At 41.3% G+C, this 21,158-nt stretch overlaps 1 protein-coding gene across 3 annotated transcripts in view; it reads right to left on the reverse strand.

The window, feature by feature from the left end:
* Positions 1–21,158, reverse strand: part of CGNL1 (cingulin like 1) — a 111,650-nt gene that overhangs the window by 60,094 nt on the left and 30,398 nt on the right. For 2 of the 3 annotated variants that reach the window (XM_084642350.1, XM_084642348.1), the window contains exons 2-8: positions 11,786–13,391; positions 10,529–10,623; positions 9,033–9,126; positions 6,587–6,688; positions 5,450–5,598; positions 3,851–3,986; positions 1,453–1,665 (exon numbers count right to left, since the gene is read on the reverse strand). In XM_084642350.1, the coding sequence (XP_084498476.1) occupies positions 1,453–1,665; positions 3,851–3,986; positions 5,450–5,598; positions 6,587–6,688; positions 9,033–9,126; positions 10,529–10,623; positions 11,786–13,372 (2,376 nt within the window). In that variant the 5' untranslated portion in view covers positions 13,373–13,391. The remainder of the gene's footprint in view (positions 1–1,452; positions 1,666–3,850; positions 3,987–5,449; positions 5,599–6,586; positions 6,689–9,032; positions 9,127–10,528; positions 10,624–11,785; positions 13,392–21,158) is intronic. The other variant, XM_084642349.1, reaches the window with a different exon arrangement.

The following is a 21,158-nucleotide window of genomic DNA, read 5'->3' on the forward strand; positions in this document are numbered from 1 at the left end:
TGTACCAAACAGACTACTCATTCATTTCCTGTCATTTGCAATTACAGCACCATAACTGAAATACAGTAAATTACTATGGAGTACCTTTGAAAGATGGTTCATTGGGGTTCAGCTGTCACAACAATTATTGTATAATAAAAAAATGATTTTAAGTGTTCCAGTTCTCTCTCTCTCTCTTTTAAAAAAAGACTAATTTACTTGAAGCAGCTCACTGTGAAGCAAATATCTCAGTATAAGCATGCAGATAAAGGAAAATGACAAATTTGGGCAGCTAGACAAACTCAACAAGAGGTACTGCGCACTACAAATAAACCGATGTGTGTAAACATCTAAAAATCTCAGTTTTTAAACCATTCAAATAAATTGTATTTGTATCAGAAATAACAAATATACAGTGTCTTTCACAGCATTTTCTATAAATGTCTCTTCCCCTCACACTAGATATAAAACAGAGCCTTCTTTCAAAAGCCTATTTTCATTTTTCAGTATATTTTGGGCCAGTAATATCAAGATACCCACAAGTCACCTAGTACCAACAGGTATGCGGATCAGGTGTGAAGTTCAGAGCTAACATGAGCAACTTTGATTGGGCCTGCAAAACTATTTTGCAATCCCACCACTCCCTAAACATAACTGATTCCTGTCGACTATGATCAGGCTACTATGCACAGGACTGGGCGTACCATTTTGGGAAAGGTCAATGATATGTTTCATTTTGGAACTCCCATATTTAACAGACACATTTGACATAAAATGAAAGAAGGGGATATCTGAGACACCACCAGCCTCCTGCTGTAAGAACAAAATTCTAATTTTATGAAAACACTTAGAAAAAGCGTACAAAGACTCCCAGTTGCTTTGTCTTCTGAGAAGCTTCTGGAAGGATCCTCTGGAGAACAGCATCAGATTCACACTTCTCAGAAAGGCTACTGGTTAGGGTGACCAGATGTCACATTTTTAAACAGACAGTCCTGTTTTTTGGAACTTTTTCTTATATAGGTGCCTCTTACCCCTCACTCCCTGTCCCATTTTTTCACAGTTGCTATCTGGTCACCCTACTCCTGGTCCTATCGAGAAAGGCCACTGCATTGTCATCTTTGGTGAGCAAGATGCACTTGACAATCTAAAGGCAACCCTCAGTGTTTCAGTCATGCCATTGGGTCTACCACACCTTTCTGTCATACACTCTCTTTCACAGTCTACAGAGAAGAAAAATTAAGCAAGTGGTAAATAATTATTTGACTTTTGGGTCAAAATTTCATCTATTGTAAATCAGCATAGCTCCACAGAAATTAGTGAAGTTACACTGATATACACAAGCTGAGGATCTAGCTCAAAACTTTAACTATTTATTGTGCTGAGGTCACAGCAGGATTTTAAAGCGTATAATCCAAAAAGCCTGGCATAGGTTAATTTTTTCTCACAAAGATGTATTGTCACCATTAAGCTCACCTTTGTTGCTTCTTCTAGAGCCTCTCTTAGGTTCTGAAGTTCTTTGTCATGTTGTTCTTTAAGTTTATCTATCTCCAGGTCATGGTTAGATACTTCTTCTTTTAAAGCTCCTTTTAAAGCAGTCAGTTCCCGCTCCCTTTTTCTCAATATTTCTTCTTGTTGTTCTTTTGTCATGAATATTTCTTGCAGATTCTGCTTCATTTGCATCAGCTCCTAAAAAACGTTTAAAAAATGCTCAAATTAAAACACCTCTTTTTTAGCTGGTTCTAGCAAATAGATATTGGGAAACGCATAATCAGTTTCTATACAACTATGATATTTCAGTTACAGAATATGATATAAAATATCTTCTGCTTGGTTCAGCTGCGTCATCTCAACTGGCTCTGCTGCTTCTCTCGCAGGCCTTGCTACTGTTCACGCAGAGCATAATAAATCTCCTAGATTTTTGTTGATGGCTGGGTACTGCTCTCCACATCTCTTTTCTACTCCTCCTCCATGTTTTTGTTCTTACATATTTTTGTTACTGTCACCGCCGAAATAACATTTTCATTTATTGCTCTACATGCACATTTAAGCAACGATGTGACAATGTGCTTCTTACTTATAGAATCATAGAATATCAGGGTTGGAAGGGACCCCCAGAAGGTCATCTAGTCCAACCCACTGCTCGAAGCAGGACCAATTCCCAGTTATATCATCCCAGCCAGGGCTTTGTCAAGCCTGACCTTAAAAACCTCTAAGGAAGGAGATTCTACCACCTCCCTAGGTAACGCATTCCAGTGTTTCACCACCCTCATAGTGAAAAAGTTTTTCCTAATATCCAATCTAAACCTCCCCCACTGCAACTTGAGACCATTACTCCTCGTTCTGTCATCTGCTACCATTGAGAACAGTCTAAAGCCATCCTCTTTGGAACTCCCTTTCAGGTAGTTGAAAGCAGCTATCAAATCCCCCCTCATTCTTCTCTTCTGCAGACTAAACAATCCCAGCTCCCTCAGCCTCTCCTCATAAGTCATCTGTTCTAGACCCCTAATCATTTTTGTTGCCCTTCGCTGGACTCTCTCCAATTTATCCACATCCTTCTTGTAGTGTGGGGCCCAAAACTGGACACAGTACTCCAGATGAGGCCTCACCAATGTCGAATAGAGGGGAACGATCACGTCCCTCGATCTGCTCGCTATGCCCCTACTTATACATCCCAAAATGCCATTGGCCTTCTTGGCAACAAGGGCACACTGCTGACTCATATCCAGCTTCTCATCCACTGTCACCCCTAGGTCCTTTTCCGCAGAACTACTTGCTTTGCTGTGGTCAGCTTTTCTTTACAGTCTTGTATTAAAAGAAATGTGCTCTCCTAGATGGAGCTTAACTCTATTCCTGGATCAGCCCGAGCCTCGCTGTAACTTTGGATGAGTCACACTCACAACCTTTTCATTCTATTCTCCATTCCATTCTGTATCCCTCACTACTCCATTCTGTAAAACTGGGATAAGGCTTACCTGCATTGTAGGGGTGATATGAGGCTTAATTCATATTTGTTAAATGCTTCAAGATCCTTCAATGAAGGTGCCACACTCATTCACTACAGGGCTGAGGTGGGAGCCCAGACTGTAGGTTTCTCCGTTTTCTTTTCTATCAATGTAAAACTAGCTTATAAACTGCATGCTAAAATCCTCAGAAAATTGATGAAGGACATAATTGGCCTGAAAGACTACTCTGTTATATCTGCAAAAAGAAAAGGAGTACTTGTGGCACCTTAGAGACTAACAAATTTATTTGAGCTTAAGTTTTCGTGAGCTACAGCTCACTTCATCGGATGCATTATATCCGATAAAGTGAGCTGTAGCTCACGAAAGCTTATGTTCAAATAAATTTGTTAGTCTCTAAGGTGCCACAAGTACTCCTTTTCTTTTTGCGAATACAGACTAACATAGCTGCTACTGCGAAATCTGTTATATCTGTCACACCACAGATTGCATGTGTGTTTTTCAAATCAGTTAAACAAAGAATATCTTTAGCTTCCAGGAGTTTTACTCAAGCCATTCTCTGCTCATCAGAGTCTTTTCCATTGAGAACTCTGGCAGATTTGTTGGGAGGATTTTTAAAACTGCAACAAAATACTTTACATGACAGTTACTATGTTTTCTTAGTCTGCTGTGTCTCAATAGCGTACTTTCATGTCCTAGAAAGAGAGAAGTGACCACAAGTTGAAAGATAAACACGAAAGCAGTTCATATCTCATCCCAGAGGCCTCAATATAAAGGGGAAGCCAGTATGTACTAGCTGGCAATCTTTAACATTCGATACTTGTTTCCACAACTCCCATTCAATGGGACATGGATACAACTGTTCAGGATATCCTTATGAATATTATTCTTGAGCTTCTTTTATTACTAACCTCTATCAGAACTTCTTTCTCCCCATCCACAGCATGCTTTGCATTATCCAATTCATCATGCATTTCAGAGAGCTGGTCTTCAAGGTCCCGGATTTCAGTCTGGTGTTGTTCCCGCTCCATCTTCACTTGAAAAAGTCTCATCAAGGGGGAAAAGAAAAGTTTAGGTTTATAGTGGTGTTAAATTGTTTTTCAAGTAGCATAAAACTCTGAGGACCTGCTCCCACTCTCCCAGCCTGGGATGGGATCGAATGAGGCAATAATAGTGGAAGCTGTGCAGGGCATATTGGTCATCCCCCACCCCACAAAGGAGAATGAGACCTTGTCTTCATTTTAATGGTAAAAATGGGATATTCTCTTATGCAGCAAATATGCACATGTGGAATACTGAACTTTATTTTAGACTTAAATGTTTTTCATTGATAACATTGTTGACTGTAGCGCTCATGCATTTCTGTGTTTTAAAAAACCTACCTGTACTGGATGACCATGCAGCATAAGTATAACCTACCTTAAGACAAATATTAAAATTTTTTTAAAAAATCTTAGTTTTGCCTCAGATACTCCCAGATGGTCAGTTTTGAGGTAGTAGTTTAAACACTTCAGGTAATAATAAAAGTAGCAGTACTTGCTATTGTATTGGGTTAGTGCAGAGGTGGGCAAACTATGGCCCCTGGGACCGTCCTGCCTGGCCCCTGAGCTCCTGACCCAGGAGGCTGTCTCCCCTCCCCCGCAGCCACGCCGCCGTGCAGCACAACGTTCTGGCCAGTGGGGCTGCAGAGCCCAGCCTGACCCAGTATTCTGTGCTGCGCAGAGCGGCTGTCTGTCCTGGTGCAGCCGTGCCGCCAGCCACCAGTGCTCCAGGCAGCGTGGTAAGGGGGCGGGGGGTTGGACAGAGGGCAGGGGAGTTTGGGGGGGTGGTCAGGGCCATGAATAGGGGTTGGGGCGGTCAGAGGGCGGGGAACGGGGGTTGAATGGGGGCAGGGGTCCTGGGGGGGCAGTCAGGAAGGAGAAGAGGGGATGGATGGGACGGGGGGGCAGTTAGGGGCGAGGGGTCTGGAGACAGTCTGAGAGAAGGGGTGGTTGGATGGGGCAGCAGGGGGCAGTTATGGGCGGCAGTCAGGAAGGAGGGGGGGTGGATGGGGCAGTTAGGGGCGGGGGGTATGGGGGCGGTCAGGGGACCGAGAGCAGGGTGTGTGTGGATGGGGCAGGAGTCCCGGGGGGGGGGTGGATGGGGCAGTTAGGGGCGGGGGGTATGGGGGCGGTCAGGGGACCGAGAGCAGGGTGTGTGTGGATGGGGCAGGAGTCCTGGGGGGGGGGGGGGGGGAAGAGACTGTCAGGGGGCGAGAAGCAGTGGGATCGGATAGGGGGCAGGGGCCGGGCCATGCCTGGCTGTTTGGGGAGGCACAGCTTCCCCTAACTGGCCCTCCATACAATTTCAGAAACCCGATGCGGCCCTCAGGCCAAAAAGTTTGCCCACCCCTGAGTTAGTGTCTTCTAAGCATCAACTTTGGGGGGAGAGGGGGGAGTGATAGATAAATTTAATCTGCAGTTTTAATAGATGAACAAACTCCACAAAGAGGTTTTCTAGAAGAAACTCACTCCTCTAAGTTTTGCCTGAGTTCCTTCTCACTTTCTCCTAGACGCTTTTTTAAGGCATCTTTTTCTTGTACACTTTTGTCAAGTTGCTGTTGTAGATCTTTCAGAGTTGCTCTTATAGTGTCTCTCTCTTCTTTGGCATTTTGTTGATTCTAAATTGTACACAATGAAAGAATGAAGCTGAGGTAACATGCTAACAACAAAATTAAAGGCCCTGTTTTTAAAAGTATGAAAAGATTCACTCTCAATACTTCATTCTTTTTCAATTACAATATTAAACTACTTAGACTATGAAATCTCATAACAAGACCTGTATTGGAGAAGATAAGCATGGCTTCTGGACTCTTATTAGAAATATGAAAAGGAAAGGCATCTCCGTATTAGCCAATCAGTCTCCACTACACTGATCGCTATCACAGACTTAAAGCATACTATAATCTGTTACAACTAAATTGCCTCCATAGCCTCTTCAGTGCTTTTTAGCACTTAATCATTTCGAGTTCCAGATTGAAAACGAACGCTGTACCTGTTTTATCAGTATAGTTACAAAGATTTTTTTCTGAGCTTTACTTTTGCAGCTATTTGAGAAAGTTTCACTTATGTAATTCTCCGTCATGGCATCCCAAGGGCTATGTAAAGCAAACAATGGGGAGAGATTATTTTTAGAAAAGCACACTCTTTAAAAAAAGAAAAATCTTCCATATAAGCAAAAATGTAACTATATGATTCAAAATGATCACACTTGTCTGATATATTAAGCACTTATGCAAATTCCACCCACTAACATGAGAACATTAGCATGATTTACTGTATATTTACTGATATATACATAATGATTTTTTTTTAAATGTAGGAATTATGAGAAATGCACAGAATCTTCTAGGTCTTGAGCTCATAACCCCAGCAATATTCTCTTCACATAAAAGTTCCAAAATTCAAAGCCCCATATTACATAAGCACACAAAGTTTACAAAGCATTCACAATCATTAGTTTAGGGACAGAATGTTTACTGGGAAGTTTAGCATAAATCTTACATAAAAGAAAATGTTCGCTTTATCAGGTGGATTGTCACTTGTTTAGAACATCACATTTGCAACAGTACTTCTATTCTTTATAATGTAAGTAACAAAATATAATACCCTAATTTCTAGATCCAGCTTTTTCTGTAGCTCTGCAACCTTGTTCTCTAGTTCTGTTTTTTGTTCCAGCAATGCTTTGACTTCAATTGAAGAATTAGAAACCTGCAATTAAAAGAGATGTTTAATCCTAAAAGTCCAAGATATTATGTTCCAATTTCCTTTTAAAAAACTTAAATCAACAGACATAACTAATAAAAAAACATAGTGATAATTTGTTTTTTACAGTTAGGCAGAATTATGAAAGTTACTATGGGACAGTTTTAATATGGTTTGAGATAACCTAATTTTTTCAAATACACTAGGATGTAATTCTTGTTCAACTTCTTGCTGCTTGCTCAAGGCATATTTCCAGTAGCACAGAAAACATCTCAAAAGAATCATGTGTGCGTTGTATAGCTCTACAAAAATAAAACCCAACAAACAGCAATTGAATAAACCACTAACACTTCAGGCCAAATTCCACTCCAAGATTACTTTGTGCACCTTTGACAGACATCAGTGGGAGTTGAGTTTATGGTTCTGATGGCAGAATTTGGACAGATACTTTTTATAATTATTCACTTGTGTTTCATATTTTCAATCTGATCCCCCATAATCTAAAATAAAATAAATTGATAAGGTACTTCAAATTCAGTCTTCTGATCAATAACATGGTACCAAATAGGCTTTTTTCAGGTTTCTTTTAGAATTAAAAAAACACAACTGATATCTTGGCAGGTAATAGTAACATTTATTTTTTGAATATGCAGACTGTCAAATTATGTTACTGCACTATTGCTTTTAAACAACATCCTAGACAAATTCTTTATTTAAAACACACACAGCAGAAACAGCAATTCATCCCATTGTAATGAGAGGATATTCAGCATTCTTTTCAACAGCAATAAACAACCACCTTTCCTTTAGTACAATTGCTTTTCAATGCACATGAGACATCAGCAGGAATTACTTGTAGGAGTTCACACAAGTCTCCTCTCTCTCTTCCACCATATAGCCACAACCACTGGAAAATACCTTCAGTATATCCCCAACACCCACCCACAGTGGTATTGACAACATAACCTTCGGACAGTAGTGAGGTATCCTAATGTTACTAGTATCCTAATGTTTATTAGTATTAGTATTGGTATTAGGTATCCTAATGTTACTAATGCCAACCCTCCCGGTTTCACCAGAATCACACCCTATATCCCAGAAGCTACTGAAGCCAAACCAGGAGATATTAGGCACTGAAAGTTCAGAGGCATCGCAGAGCTAAGGCAGTCTCCCTGCCTGCTCTGGCTCCGCACAGCTCCTGAAAGCGGCTGGCATGTCCCTGCAGCCCCTGGGGAGGGGGCAGGCAGCTCCACGCGCTGCCCCCACCCCCAGTATCGACTCCGCAGCTCCCAGTGACCGGGAACTGCAGCCAGTGGGAGCTGTGGGGGCAGCACTTGCGGGCACCGGCAGCAGGTGGCGAGTGCCACCTGTCTCCCTCACCTCCCCAGGGGCCGCAGAGACATGCCAGCCTCTTCTGGGAGTGGCATGCGGCCAGGGCAGGCAGGGAGCCTGCCTTAACCCTGCTGCACCAATGCCGAGGAGCTCCCCGAGGTAAGCGCCTCCTGGCCGGAGCCTGCACCCCTCATCCCCTCCTGCACCCCAACCCCTTGCCCCAGCCCTGAGTCTCCTCCTACACCCAAACTCCCTCCCAGAGCCTGCATCCCACACCCCTGCCCTAACCCTGAGCATCCCCATAACCAAACTCCCTCCCAGAGCTTGCACCCCTCACCCCCTCCCGCACCCCAATTCCTTGCCCAGGCTCAGCCCGGAGCTCCCTCCAACACTCGGAACCCCTCAGCCCCACGCCCCAGCCTAGATCCCACACCCCCTCCTCCACCCCAACCCCCTGCCCCAGCCTGGTGAAAGTGAGTGAGGGTCGGGAGAGCGAGCGATGGGAGGCGGGGGAGATGGAATGAGTGGGGCGTGCCCTCAGAGAAGGGGCGGGGTAGGGCCTCAGGGAAGCGGCAGCTCAAGGGTGTTTGGGTTTGTGTGATTAGACAGCTGGCAACCCTAGTTACTCCTTAATTTGGGTCTCTGACACACAACTGCAAAATTCACTTAGAGATATCCTACATGGCAGATTCCTCTACTCTTACATTTAAAAATGTATGTAAACTTTCACAGAGACCCCAGTATAGCAAATAACTTAAGCACATGCTTAACCTTAAGCACGAGTAGTCCCACTGAAGTCAATGAAGCTATTCACATGCTTAAATTGCTTTGCTGGATCAGGGCCATAGTATACAAATCCAGCTTGTTACTTTTTTTGCATCTTTTCAAATTCCTACTGTGTGTATTACGCACATCCTAGTCTCCTTTTACAAACCATATAAAAGGTTTTAGACAATGATCTGCAGTTCTGTATTTTACAGCTATGAAACACACAAACAAAAGTGATTTGATTATTTACTTGTGCACTTCCAGCAGCTCTTGACTTTAAAGTCTGGATCTTCTCAAAAACCAAGTTGACCTTCCTCTTTGTGGCATCATCGTTATCAGTGCTTCTGAAACACGGACACAATGTAAGTAAACAATGTAATGATTTAGGACACCAACTATTTAGCTCTGGCTGGAATAAACCTCAAGCATCCAAATTATATAAACAACAACATGAAAATCAATTAGGAGCAAACTACTATTCCACAAAGACTTGAAATAAATTATTTAAAAAATTGTATTGCAAATATTTTCTGGAAAATTACTTGGCTCTTTGATTACAATTCTGAGCTGAAGGCCAGTATAGCAATGATCAGGGTTCTGCACATAAGTTATTGAACAAGCTGCCTGAAACTTTAACACAATAAAAGTTTAGGTCCCTCATAGTCCTGCCTGCTATGTCCCAATTGTCACAACACCCTCATTCTGGGATATCACAGCTACCAGAAACTCTGCTAAATCAATAGCCTAAAAGGCTTGAGGAGTGGGGTGCTTAGAAATTTTAAGTATATTGTGTGGGTTTGAAATTCTCTGCTTTCCCCGTCCCGCCCACCTTTTTTTTAATTGGTTGCTTTCAGAATATACAACAACAAAAAATGTGACAATCTTTCACCTGGAGAAGGCACTTGATGCAAAGGACGAGGGGAACTTACCTCAGACTTTTAGGTGTACAGTCCACTTTTTATACACCAATTTAGGAATCGTTTCTGTACTGCTCAGTTCACATGTTGTGCCTTTAAACATTTTCTGAACTTTGACATCACAGGAGATACACTTGTTTTTTTTAAATTATCCGACCTACAAATTTATTTTTAATTTTTTTAAAAGTATATTTAATCTGATCCTGAACAATATACAGCATACAAATTCTGATTAGATGGGAATTCTGGGATTCTTTTGTAACCTTCAAGGACATTGCTGAGCTTCAGAATAGTGAAGTAATATAATTTTTAATTAATCTATACTTTTTGGTTTACAGTCTAATTTTAATGATAGTGTATTTAATTTATAATTTCTTGTAAGAAAGAAGGATTACATCATCCATCCATACAATCCAAGGTAGCGTTTTACTAAAACAATGGTCCCCGTGGCAACTAACTCTGCATGACAAATCAAAGACGTCTGCATTGGATACATATAGAACTGTATTTACAGAAGTTTTAAAAGTTGTTTTTAAAATAATTTTCTTTTTGTTATATATTCATATTAAGGGTGAAGTCTCCACTGTAATTTTTCAGCTACTATATGCTGTTACTTAATTGTTCCCTACGCATCACAATATTTTATGCTATAGAATATAAAACACATAGGAACAGACTGCTATGGGAATTAGGAATCTGAAAAACATCCAGAAGATTACAAGTACATACTTCAAACGACCAGATAACCTCTCCCAAAAAAATTAAATAAAAATCCTCAAGCAGATACAATCTCCAATTTCTACTGTAAAAGTTAATGAAGTTTACTAACCCTTCCTTAAGGTAATTGTAAAGGATCTGCTTAGCTGTCTCCTCATTTGTTTGTTGTGCGAGGTCTTGCTGGCCCTTTAACAGATCAGGAGTTGCCTAAAACCACAAGGCTGGATATCAAAATACAGACTCTTTCAATGATTTGCTTCCCACTTTTGCTTCCCACTTTTGCTTCTGCTTTGAAATTCTCCAGTCTATATATAGTAGAACCTCAGAGTTACGAACACCTGGGGAATGGAGGTTGTTCATAACTCTGAAACGTTCATAACTCTGAACAAAACACTCTGGTTCTTTCAAAAGTTTACAACTGAATGTTGGATTTAATACAGCTTTGAAACTTTACTATGCAGAATAAAAATGCTGCCTTTAACCATCTTCATTTAAATAAAACAAGCACAGAAAGGTCCTTACCTTCTGAAACCTTTAAAAAAACAAAAAACAAAAACCTTTCCCCTTATATTTTAGTTGTTTACGTGTAACACAGTACTGTACTGTACTGTACAGTATTTGCTTTTTGGGGGGGGCGGGGGGAGGATCACTGTTGCTGATTACATACTTCTGGTTCCAAATTATGTGTGTGGCTGACTGGTCAGTTTGTAACACTGAGGTTCTACTGTAGTAATTTTACCAGAGAAGAAGTTCATTGAGGGCATGAGCCAATGCTCACGGAAGTCAATAGGAGTTTTCCCATTAACTTCAGTGGTTTCAGATCAGTCCTTATAAGTGAAAGATACAGTGTGCTTGTTCTTATTCTGACAACCGTAAAAAAAAGTCACTGATCTTACTATAATCTTAAAATTACCAAGTATCTCTTTGGGACCATTGAAAGAAACAAGCGTACTACAATTCAGCAGACAGGAGAGAAACCTGTTTAAAAATATGCACATTTGGACCTTTTCCTTCATGTTATTATTTGCTGCAATGAGTATGTTTTAGGCATCAATAACACATTATTTTACAACACTCCTAATCCCCACCCTTTTCCCTCCTCCAAACAGGAATGTGACTCTGTTTCTTAAACTTGGCTTTCTACAGCCTCATCCAGAGAACAACCGTTTACATTTATTGTTATTGAAACTCATCCTGTAGCCCTCCCTGAGGTCAAACTTTCACTAAACACCATGGGCGTTTGTTCTAATGATAAACTGCAGGATCTGACCCACAGAAAATGTGCATTTTATACAGTGTTCATCAGACAGCTTTGACTTACACAGTGCAGGTAACTTAAGAGACAACATGTTTCATATTGAAAAGTTACCTGTGTATTTGGTGTAGAAGAAAATGTTTTTACCAAGATCTTCTTTGCTCCTGGGTCGGGCGGGATTGTAATTCGATTTGGCATCAAGAGAGTAGAAATTACTGTTTTAACTTCCTCTTTTTTATTCTGTACTGGAAGTGTGGATGACCTAAACGTCAAACTTGCTCCGTTAACTTTATTTTCTTTCTGATATTGCAATGAATTGTAATGGCTATTCTGAATGTCTTGAGTGGTCGGTTGCAGTTTACTGACAGTTCGAGCAGCAACTTGTGTATCGGGGGAAGGCAACTTTTGTTCAAGAGATAATTGTTTCTGAAGGTAAATTTTTGATGGCCTTAGCAAGTGCTCAGTTGATTTACCCAAGTTTTTACTAAACTCATCTAAGTAATCTGAATTTACCTCCAGGCCTAAAGACAGTACACTGTCAACACTTCTTGATCTTTTATGATCATCTGGGTGAATTCTGTTTCTTTTTCCTGATCTACCTCTCCTCTGTGGACCAATTTTCCTATCAAACTTTTCAATTAGTTGATCAACTGCAGGAATTGAGCCAGTGTCAATATCACGGCCTGTTCCAGGCAAAAATGGGATATATCTTCTGTTTTCATGTCGATTAACGTTGTCTGCATAGATAGCATACTCTTGGTCATCAAGCAAAAACTTATACAAGGAATTTGCAGAAGTTGGAGTGGTTGATGAAGATGATGATCTTCGTGACCCATCCAATACTGGCCCAGCTGAATCTTGTCTGCCAAAAGAAAGAACATCTGGTCTACTTTTCCTTGTTTCTGTTTGGCCAGTTGGGCTAACATGTGGGGATCCTCCACTAGATGAAAGTGACTCGAATACATGCATTTCATTTGGACTGCTAGTAACACTGGGGCACTTGGACACATGCTTATTTTGGTCTTCCACTGCTATGGACTTGTTCAAATGAATTGTTTTCACATTTGATCTGGCTGACTCCACAAGCTGTGGGTTTTTCTGTAGGGTCACTACTTTCGATGAAGAAGTCCAAGGCTTTGTTTCAATCTTGCCTTCAACTTCAAGAGATTTAGACTTATTGCACACAGAAGATTGGTAGCTATCCAAGTTCAAGTTATTTTTTTCAGGATCATAGGGCTGTAAAAGCTCAGGATGCCTTTGAAAGTTCAACAAATTGGAGGGTTTTAATGTTCCATATTTAGAATCTGAGACTCCATTCTCTCCTTCATTGATATTGGTTTGCTTTAGGCTTTTAAACATACTGGGCTGTGTGGATTGTGTTCCAGGAAACTTTATTTCTTCATTATTTTTCTCCCCCAATTTAAGAGCAGTATTGGAGTTTGGAGCTGATCTATTAATTGTCTGAGATGCAACCTGCAGCCCATTTTCAGATAAAGATGGGTTTTCTGATACACACCCCTCTGTGTTGTTTAGCACTATGTAGGGATGCCCATCAATTCCTTGGACCCTAATACTGACACCATAAGATCCAGGCTTGGAGTGTTGTGTATTTCTAGCTTTGTGTGTCTCATCATTTGCAAGCTTGAGATGAACTCCATAGTCCCGTTGCACATGCTTGAAACCAGCAACATATGGCTCCATGATTAACACAGGTTTTCAGCTATGAAAAAAGGACATACAGATAAGATTTAATTTTGATTACGTTTGGTTATTTAATTAGAGAAAACGTACATGCTGACCAAAAATCACAATACTTATTTTTACGAATAAGAACTAAGAACACCAATCATTTATGTAATGTTTCCCTCTGTAGAGCTGGTGGAGGGAACAATTTAAATACAGAGAAAATGAAGCACAGAAAGTAAAATGGTTTACACAGGGTCTCAAAGCAAGTAAATGGCAGATAAGGACTAGAACCCATGTCCCTTTACTCCTAGTCCACTGCTTCATACTCTGGACCATGGGTAGTCAATTACTTTTTGTCAAGGTCCAAATTTCTTAGTCAAGATATACCCAAGGTCCAGATTCCAGAGAAACATTTTTCATACCGCAATAATAATAGTGATAATAAAAAGCAAATAAAAAGATTTAACGGTTCATTCAAAAGCATCTGGCAGTTTGGATTTGGCCCGTTGTCCGCCAAAGTAAAAAGCTTTTAACTTTCAATGAGACACTTAAAAAGTTTGACATTAATTCCACAAATACAAATAAGTTATGGTGATAGACCCACTGGAGAGACCTCACTGAAAATTCTGAAAAACCAATCTCTTCATGTATTTATTTTCTGCATATTTTTCCCCCCTTTTTAATCAATCACATATTTCATGGCACCATTTCACTAGAGATTTCCAGATCTCCAAACCATAACCTAGAAGTGTTGAGAACGCTCCGATGTGCAAGGAGGAAAAAAGAGGATTTCATAGTTCTTGAACTAGTGTCTAACAGGTGTGATGAACCTTACATAATTTTTAGCAAAACATTGCCATTTTGCCAACTAACTGTGTTGACTCAGGGGATGTGATTGTATTGGAATGACTGTTAATGATGTAAATATAGCAATTGATTTAGTTGACACTGGCAAGATTGGCAAATATGGTAGTAAATGTAACCAAGCATCAATGTGTTTGAAGAATTAACATATGTCAGACCTTTCTCCTACAAGACGGAACAAGTTTGCCAGTTACTAAGAACAGATTGCAATAGGTAACACTGCATTTTTACTGATTGCATAAAAGCTAATGTGGTAATTTCATAAAAAATTGGGCAAGAGTTCATGATTACATCTCATACTTGTCCTTAAGAAAATATATGTAGTCCAACCATAACATAAACAAAAGCAACTTCAATCACTAACTTTATTTACATCTGTTTTCCTGACAGTTCCATTTACCAATTATAATATTGCATAACTTGAAAACTGCAGGTAAAATACTGATTATAATAAAAAGTATTCTTGTATTGTCTTAAATGGTTTAGATATTTTTATTCCTATTTATTCAGTTAAGTGTGTCTGTGAAAGTGAATAGTGATGTGCAGCGAAATGAACTTATATGATACACAAAAGTTCAGAGTCAACATGTGATGAAACTGAAATGAACATCTGACAATTGATGTGGGTCGGAGGTGTGATGCTGGTGTAGCGAACACTGGTGCAACCACTAGTTTTTTAGACATCAAAGTTTTTAAGTATAACCCTTATACCATGAGGAAACTGTTGGGATTCAAGTATTTTTTGATTTAACATAGCTATTATTCAGGATTTCTCTAGCTTTTTTATTGGAAGTACATACCCCTCCCACACAAATGTCAGACTGCAGCCAATGATTAGCATCAGCCCTACCAATAAGAGAATGCTAGCATGCCTCAGGAGAGGAAACATATAACCAGCTATTATTGGCTTTTAGATAGCTGAAGCAGTGAAAGAAGCTCCAACATCCTCATGCTTCCAAGCTCTGCTTTTATCTGTTTGGCTTTCAACACTGGTTTTCAGAAAAGGAAATGTGTCACTGTTTCCTATAGCTTTGCTATCCCGTGGCCTGCAAAAACTTTACTATCACTCCATCACATTTTAGTCTTAGGGCTTCTGAAAGCAAATTCCTTTTAGATCTATCACCTTATCTGCAGAACCCATGGTGCCACAAATATTGATTAATTATGCTATCAAAAACTAACTAAACAATCCTGCCATTGCTGTATCATTGCTTTTGGCTTGCTCCAGAAAACTCACCACCACCATACGGCATTGCAAACAGATTCTCTGCTGAGCAGTGGAAATGGAAAATATACTGTGAATATTCCCAAATTTGATATTTCAGTTATATCAGCTGAAGCACCAATGCTACTAACCCCAGATTACATGCACCAAAGCTGTTTTATTTCAAGGCAATATCAAACTAGAACAAACCTGAACCATAAAAATTAAAATGAGTTTTCTTTAAGAACTATTTCTTTTGTTTTTACTTGAATTGTCTCTTTAAATATAAGATGTCCATAAGATCACCTACAGGAGGGATGGGGACAATAATTACAAACTACAGACAGAGTGCCAAATGCTTTAGTCTGCCAGAGGAAGATGAATTGTGGGTAGAAGGATTGTGGGTATGGGTAGGTCAGCACTACTGAAGTAAAAATAAGCAGTAAGACCCTGTCAGAGTTATGGGGCCTTTTAACAGGGCTAGGGCTCAGCTGCATCTGTACCAGACAGAATTTGCCTCCCCATGTGAAGGGAATTAAGGGTAGTTATGTGACAAAGTGTAACCCTAAGAAGCATTCAGTGCCAACTGGCAAAGAGTACACTGTTCCGTAACAGTAACTCCTGACAAACTCAATGCACCCACACATTGCTTTTATAATATTTATCCAGGCAGGATCAAGTGAGATCTCTAATAATAGGTTGTGTGATACTGATACTCATAATTGTTGCAAAATGTATGTACGGATATTAGTTGTCTCAAGTCTGAATCAAAACATGGGTGTCAAACAGGTTTTTTACCAGACAAAGGATGTATATTCACCTGTTGGCCTCAGTTCACATGTAAAACAAGCACTGTATATGAAGGCAACATGGAGCCAGCACACCAGGGAATAAACCATGGTGGGGTGGGAGGTGGGGGTGTCAGCCGGACTCTAAGGACAAAACAATGAACTTAGGGGATATAAGGAGGAGGCAAAAGTCCTTCACTGAGGAAAGCAAAAAGGACTGTGTTTTATGCATTCGTGAAAGAGAAAGCCCAGCCATGTTGGTTGGAGACACTGGGAGATTGTTTTAGGCGAGAAACTACTTTAGACAAGGGTTTAGCCTGTTAAAGTTAACTTTAGACTCTAGAAAGCACATTATACTGTTTTATGTGAAACCATTTGTTTTGTTTGTTATCCTTACTCATTATCTCTTAAATCTTCACTTTTGTTAAGAAACTTATGATTGTTTTCACTATAACTGTATCTCAGTAGTGTGATGTTATAGAGGAGCTGACTCTCAGTTGAATCAAACACATTTGTGTGTACACTATCTTTTGGGGTGGCAAATCTGGTAACTTCTGAGGGTGTTCAGTGATTAACAGCTGGACGCTACAGGGGAAGGCTTCTAAGGGTCTCAGAGATTGATTGCGTGCATTGGTATATTGGTTGCGTGCATTGTTAACCTGCAAGGTAAAGTAAGGGCTCCACCAAGAGGAGATTGTCAGGGTGTCTGGGAGTCCACACCCAGTTAACCACAAGCAAGTAGCTCTCTCGCTGAGCAGGTGGGTAACAAGGTGACCAAGAAAGTGTCCCACAAGGGTCACGTGACTGAATCAAGCCGCTGAGAGATCAGAGCAGCCTGTGGCTCAGATAGCAGGGAGAGCAGATCTGTGAGTTAGCACTCCATTAAGAGCAGGTGGCCCAATTAGGAGATCAGTCTGGGAAAGTATCGGAAGAGCTCCAGGAGAAGGAGAACACATGGCCATTTTGGATTATGGGCATATAGGCCAGGTGTTTAGTTGTTCCAGGGATGGTCATACTGGGTGGGCACGTGTTCTCCTATATACCATTTTGTGTGGGAGTGCAGTGTCCCTTTCCGACAAGGGAAAGAAGAGACTGATCAGAATCCAAGAAAAGGGCTGAATACAAGGTGAAAGAGAACAGATCTTCAGAGGGAAGGTTGTGCCCACTGGAAGAGTCTGGGGAAGAAGACTTGATCTTGACTGTATACTGGACTTTGAGTCAGTGGCGGATTAGCCACTGGACCCACGGGCCTCGGCCAACTGGGGGGCCCCGGAGCCCTAGCCGCTGGGCAGAGGAATCCCCTGATCCCACTCCATGGTAGCAACATTGGGCGGGGGAAGCCCCTGAGCCCCAACCCTACTCCCCAGCAGTAGCGCCAGGGGGGTTAGGGTGGGGGAATCCCCCCAGGCGGCCCCGGCCTGACCCCGGCAGAAGCCGTGGGGTGGCAGGGGAAGGTCCCAGAAGCACTGGGCAGGCAGGGCAGGAGAAGCCCCAGTGCCCCGACCCTGCTCCCCCGCAGAAGCACGGGAGAGTTACGGGGGAAGCTCCTGCACCTGGATCCCTGCTGCAGCCCTGGGACTGGAGGAGCTCTCACTCCCTGCTGTACCCCAGGGCTGTAACAGGGGACATAGCTTCTCCAGTCTTGGGGTCACAGTGAATGCAGGGAGGCAGAAAGGAGCAAAAGGGGTTGTGGGGCTCTAGGGTTGCCCACTCTGACTGAAGCTTATAATGGGAGATTTTTTTCTTCCAACATAACAATGTCATTTTCTTTAAATATCCTATTAAAATCTCCTGGATTGCTTTCAATAGTCATCAGGAGATTGATTCCGATTCCAGGAGACTCCAGGCCAAACCTGGAGAGTTGGCAACCCTAAATGGGGGGACCCTGGGTGGAACAAGAGCGGGCCCTGGGGAAGGGGCAGAAAGGGGTGGGGCTCTGGGCAGGGCCGCAGGCGGATGGGGCAGAACAGGGACAGGGTCACAGGCAGAAGGGGTGGGGAGGGGTCCCCCCCACTTGCTCTGGCCCAGGGCCCTAGGAAACCTTAATCTGCCTCTGCTTTGAGTTAAACTCTGGAAAGGGTGAAGTTTTAGACTTAGCCAGGGGGCTAAGTCATTGCAGCAGCCTGACCGCTCTGTGCGTACTGGGACAAACACTAAGGGGAAACTGAGACAGAGCCCTCACTGGGTTCGGCGAGACCCCGTTACAGACCCTGTGACTGTTAAGTCAAAGACAAAAGCAGAAGAGGAACTGCTTCAAAATTACTATGGCAAAATAATTTTAAACTTGCCATTGTTTAATAGACCAATATCAGACAGGTAAAACCATTACACTTTCCCTGCTACCAATGACATCTTTCCAGTGAAATAATTGATTTAAATATTGAAATTTTTATACTGCAAGACTGGTGCTTCATTTTTTCCTCTTTTAGGTATCTGTCTTTAGGAAGCAATGTATTAGTGGAAGATGCAAACAGACATCCATAAACAAAGGTGGCAAAACACAATGGTGTAATGCCATTGATTTCCATAGTTACATCACAGACCCTAGCCAAACTTATGTGTTGCATATTACACAACTCTCTCGGTCCACTCTTGCTGCTACTTGTGCCAGTGAAGGTGCTGTTCATATCATATCTACTGGCAGTGGTGCTCTCTCCAAAGAATTCTTCTAGAATAGTAAATAATTGCTGTAGATTACAATTAATACAGAACTCTGTACAAAGCTGTCACAACATAAAAATTAGAAGAACAAGCGTTTGTTGACCAAGAGCTTATCTGCAATGAGGATTTCAGCCATTGGTGGCCCGCCACTGATATAGCTGCGCATAGCTAGTGTAGAAATGCAAAGCCATGATTAGCACCAGTGCTGCTTATTACTAGTTTCAAGCAGGCTTACCTCAGTCAGTCCCTGGACACCAACAGCTATACCTTGGGCAAATCCCAAGTGCAGACAAGGCTTAACATACAGACAATTTTCATAAACTCTCATAAGAGCACCACTGAGGGGAGACTATACCACATGGATTATAGCAAATATTCCTGAAAACAGCATTTCATCTAGCTCTAGGGTTGAGTGGACTGATATACTAGCCAAAAGATACTGAACCAAAGTGCCTCAGAATGGAGACTGATTAAATGCCACATGCTACTCAAAACTGACAATCGATGGGAGTGCTCAGAACAACTAGGAATTCCTCAGGATATAGAGCTCAAATCCCATAAGCTGTCAGAACTGCTGTCCTGTGCCAAAGACCCACAAAACGATCCTAATGAACCCACTTTCAATCTTTGTGGATCTCTGAGAATAGCATGCCAAGAAGCCCTGGGTAACTAAATGCTCACCAAGCCCCAGACCAACATTAAAAAGAAGTATGCAGGAACCCCTACCACAGATATCATGGCAATAACAGAAAATAGAAACCAGGGCTACATAAGGAAGTGAATGGAAAGAGGGATTCTTGGGTTTTCCAAGAGAAGCATCACAAGATGTGTCAGGAAGTCAAATGGCCAGAAGGGACGCACAATAAAGACATCAAAACAGAAAACTTTAACAGTTTCATTCACCTCCTGTATCTCAGCAAAAACTGCCCCTTCAGCTGTTATGACTGACAGGAGGGTTTCAGACAACATGCAGAATTTGATCCATTTTTTCAGACTAAAAGGACAGTTCAGCTCACCATTAACCAGCCAACTAGTCTGCTAGTCACCAGCCAGCTAAACTTCTTCTCAATGGACACCCTTCCCACCTTGGCCTAAAACCAGCCACAGCTCCTAGTCAATCTCAGGGTCCCTTCTCCCAAGGCATTGGGAATTTGTCCTATTTAGCAATTTGACAGGTTTCAGAGTAGCAGCCGTGTTAGTCTGTATTCGCAAAAAGAAAAGGAGTACTTGTGGCACCTTAGAGACTAACAATTTGTTAGTCTCTAAGATGCCACAAGTACTCCTTTTCTATTTACAAGTATTTCCTTTTCTCAATAAGCTGGTCTCCCAGCTCTGATGCCAGAGGGCCAATCGACGGTCCAAATGACAAAAGACAGCCTCATTGACCAATTTTTTCCTGGACTGCAAAAACATTGGGTAAACTAGCTACCATTTCTGCCAGATGTTGTTAGTTTCAATACAGGGAAATAAAATAAACAACATGGAATTTGAATTCTCTTTAAGACTTCCAGGAACACGAAGAGTCATTGAACAAAAGAAAGGGCGAAACAGGGAAGGCCCAGGGGAAAGGAAAAAAATGCAAGAGGATGAACAATGGAAGGAAATGACAAATTCTCCTAAGTTTCATTTTTTCAGGTCTCCAATTCCATACGTTTCCGCATAATATTGGAGTTTCCTTTCTCATTGTGTATGATATTATCTTGCAACAACTACACAGCTTCCAGGTATTATGATAACAGAGATACAATGACAAATCTAATACAATAGACATTTGCCTCATCATACTGAGTCTGATCCAAAGCACTTTGAAAACACTGGAGAGACTCCCACTGTTTTCAGTGGGCTTTGGATCAGAACCTTAAAAAGTAACATTAGCACTGAATACTTGCTGGCTAACAAAGCATGGAAGAAAAAAGACTATCTACACAGCTCAGTAAATTCACAAAAAGCAAATAAGTAGATAAGAACCAAACGGCACTAACTACGGTAGCAAGTCTCTGGAAGAACAGGACAAAACCCAGATGTTCAGGCTCTCAATCCTGTGCTTTAAACTCTAATCCATGCTCCCTTTCTCTGAACACATCATGGTCTTGAAATGAACTGAAAAACTGCAATAAGAGTAAAGAGTGTTTTAAATACTTTAGTTAATATTTTCAGAAAATGTAAACAAATCTAGAAAAATATTTAACTCTAAAAAAGGAAATCTAGTTTGCAGAAACCAATACGTTGTAACAATACTAGTCTCCTCAAAATCAGCTATGGCATATTTGCATGTATTTACACA

Source organism: Lepidochelys olivacea, assembly GCF_965140295.1.
Source record: "Lepidochelys olivacea isolate rLepOli2 genome assembly, chromosome: 10".
Classification (NCBI taxonomy): domain Eukaryota; kingdom Metazoa; phylum Chordata; order Testudines; family Cheloniidae; genus Lepidochelys; species Lepidochelys olivacea.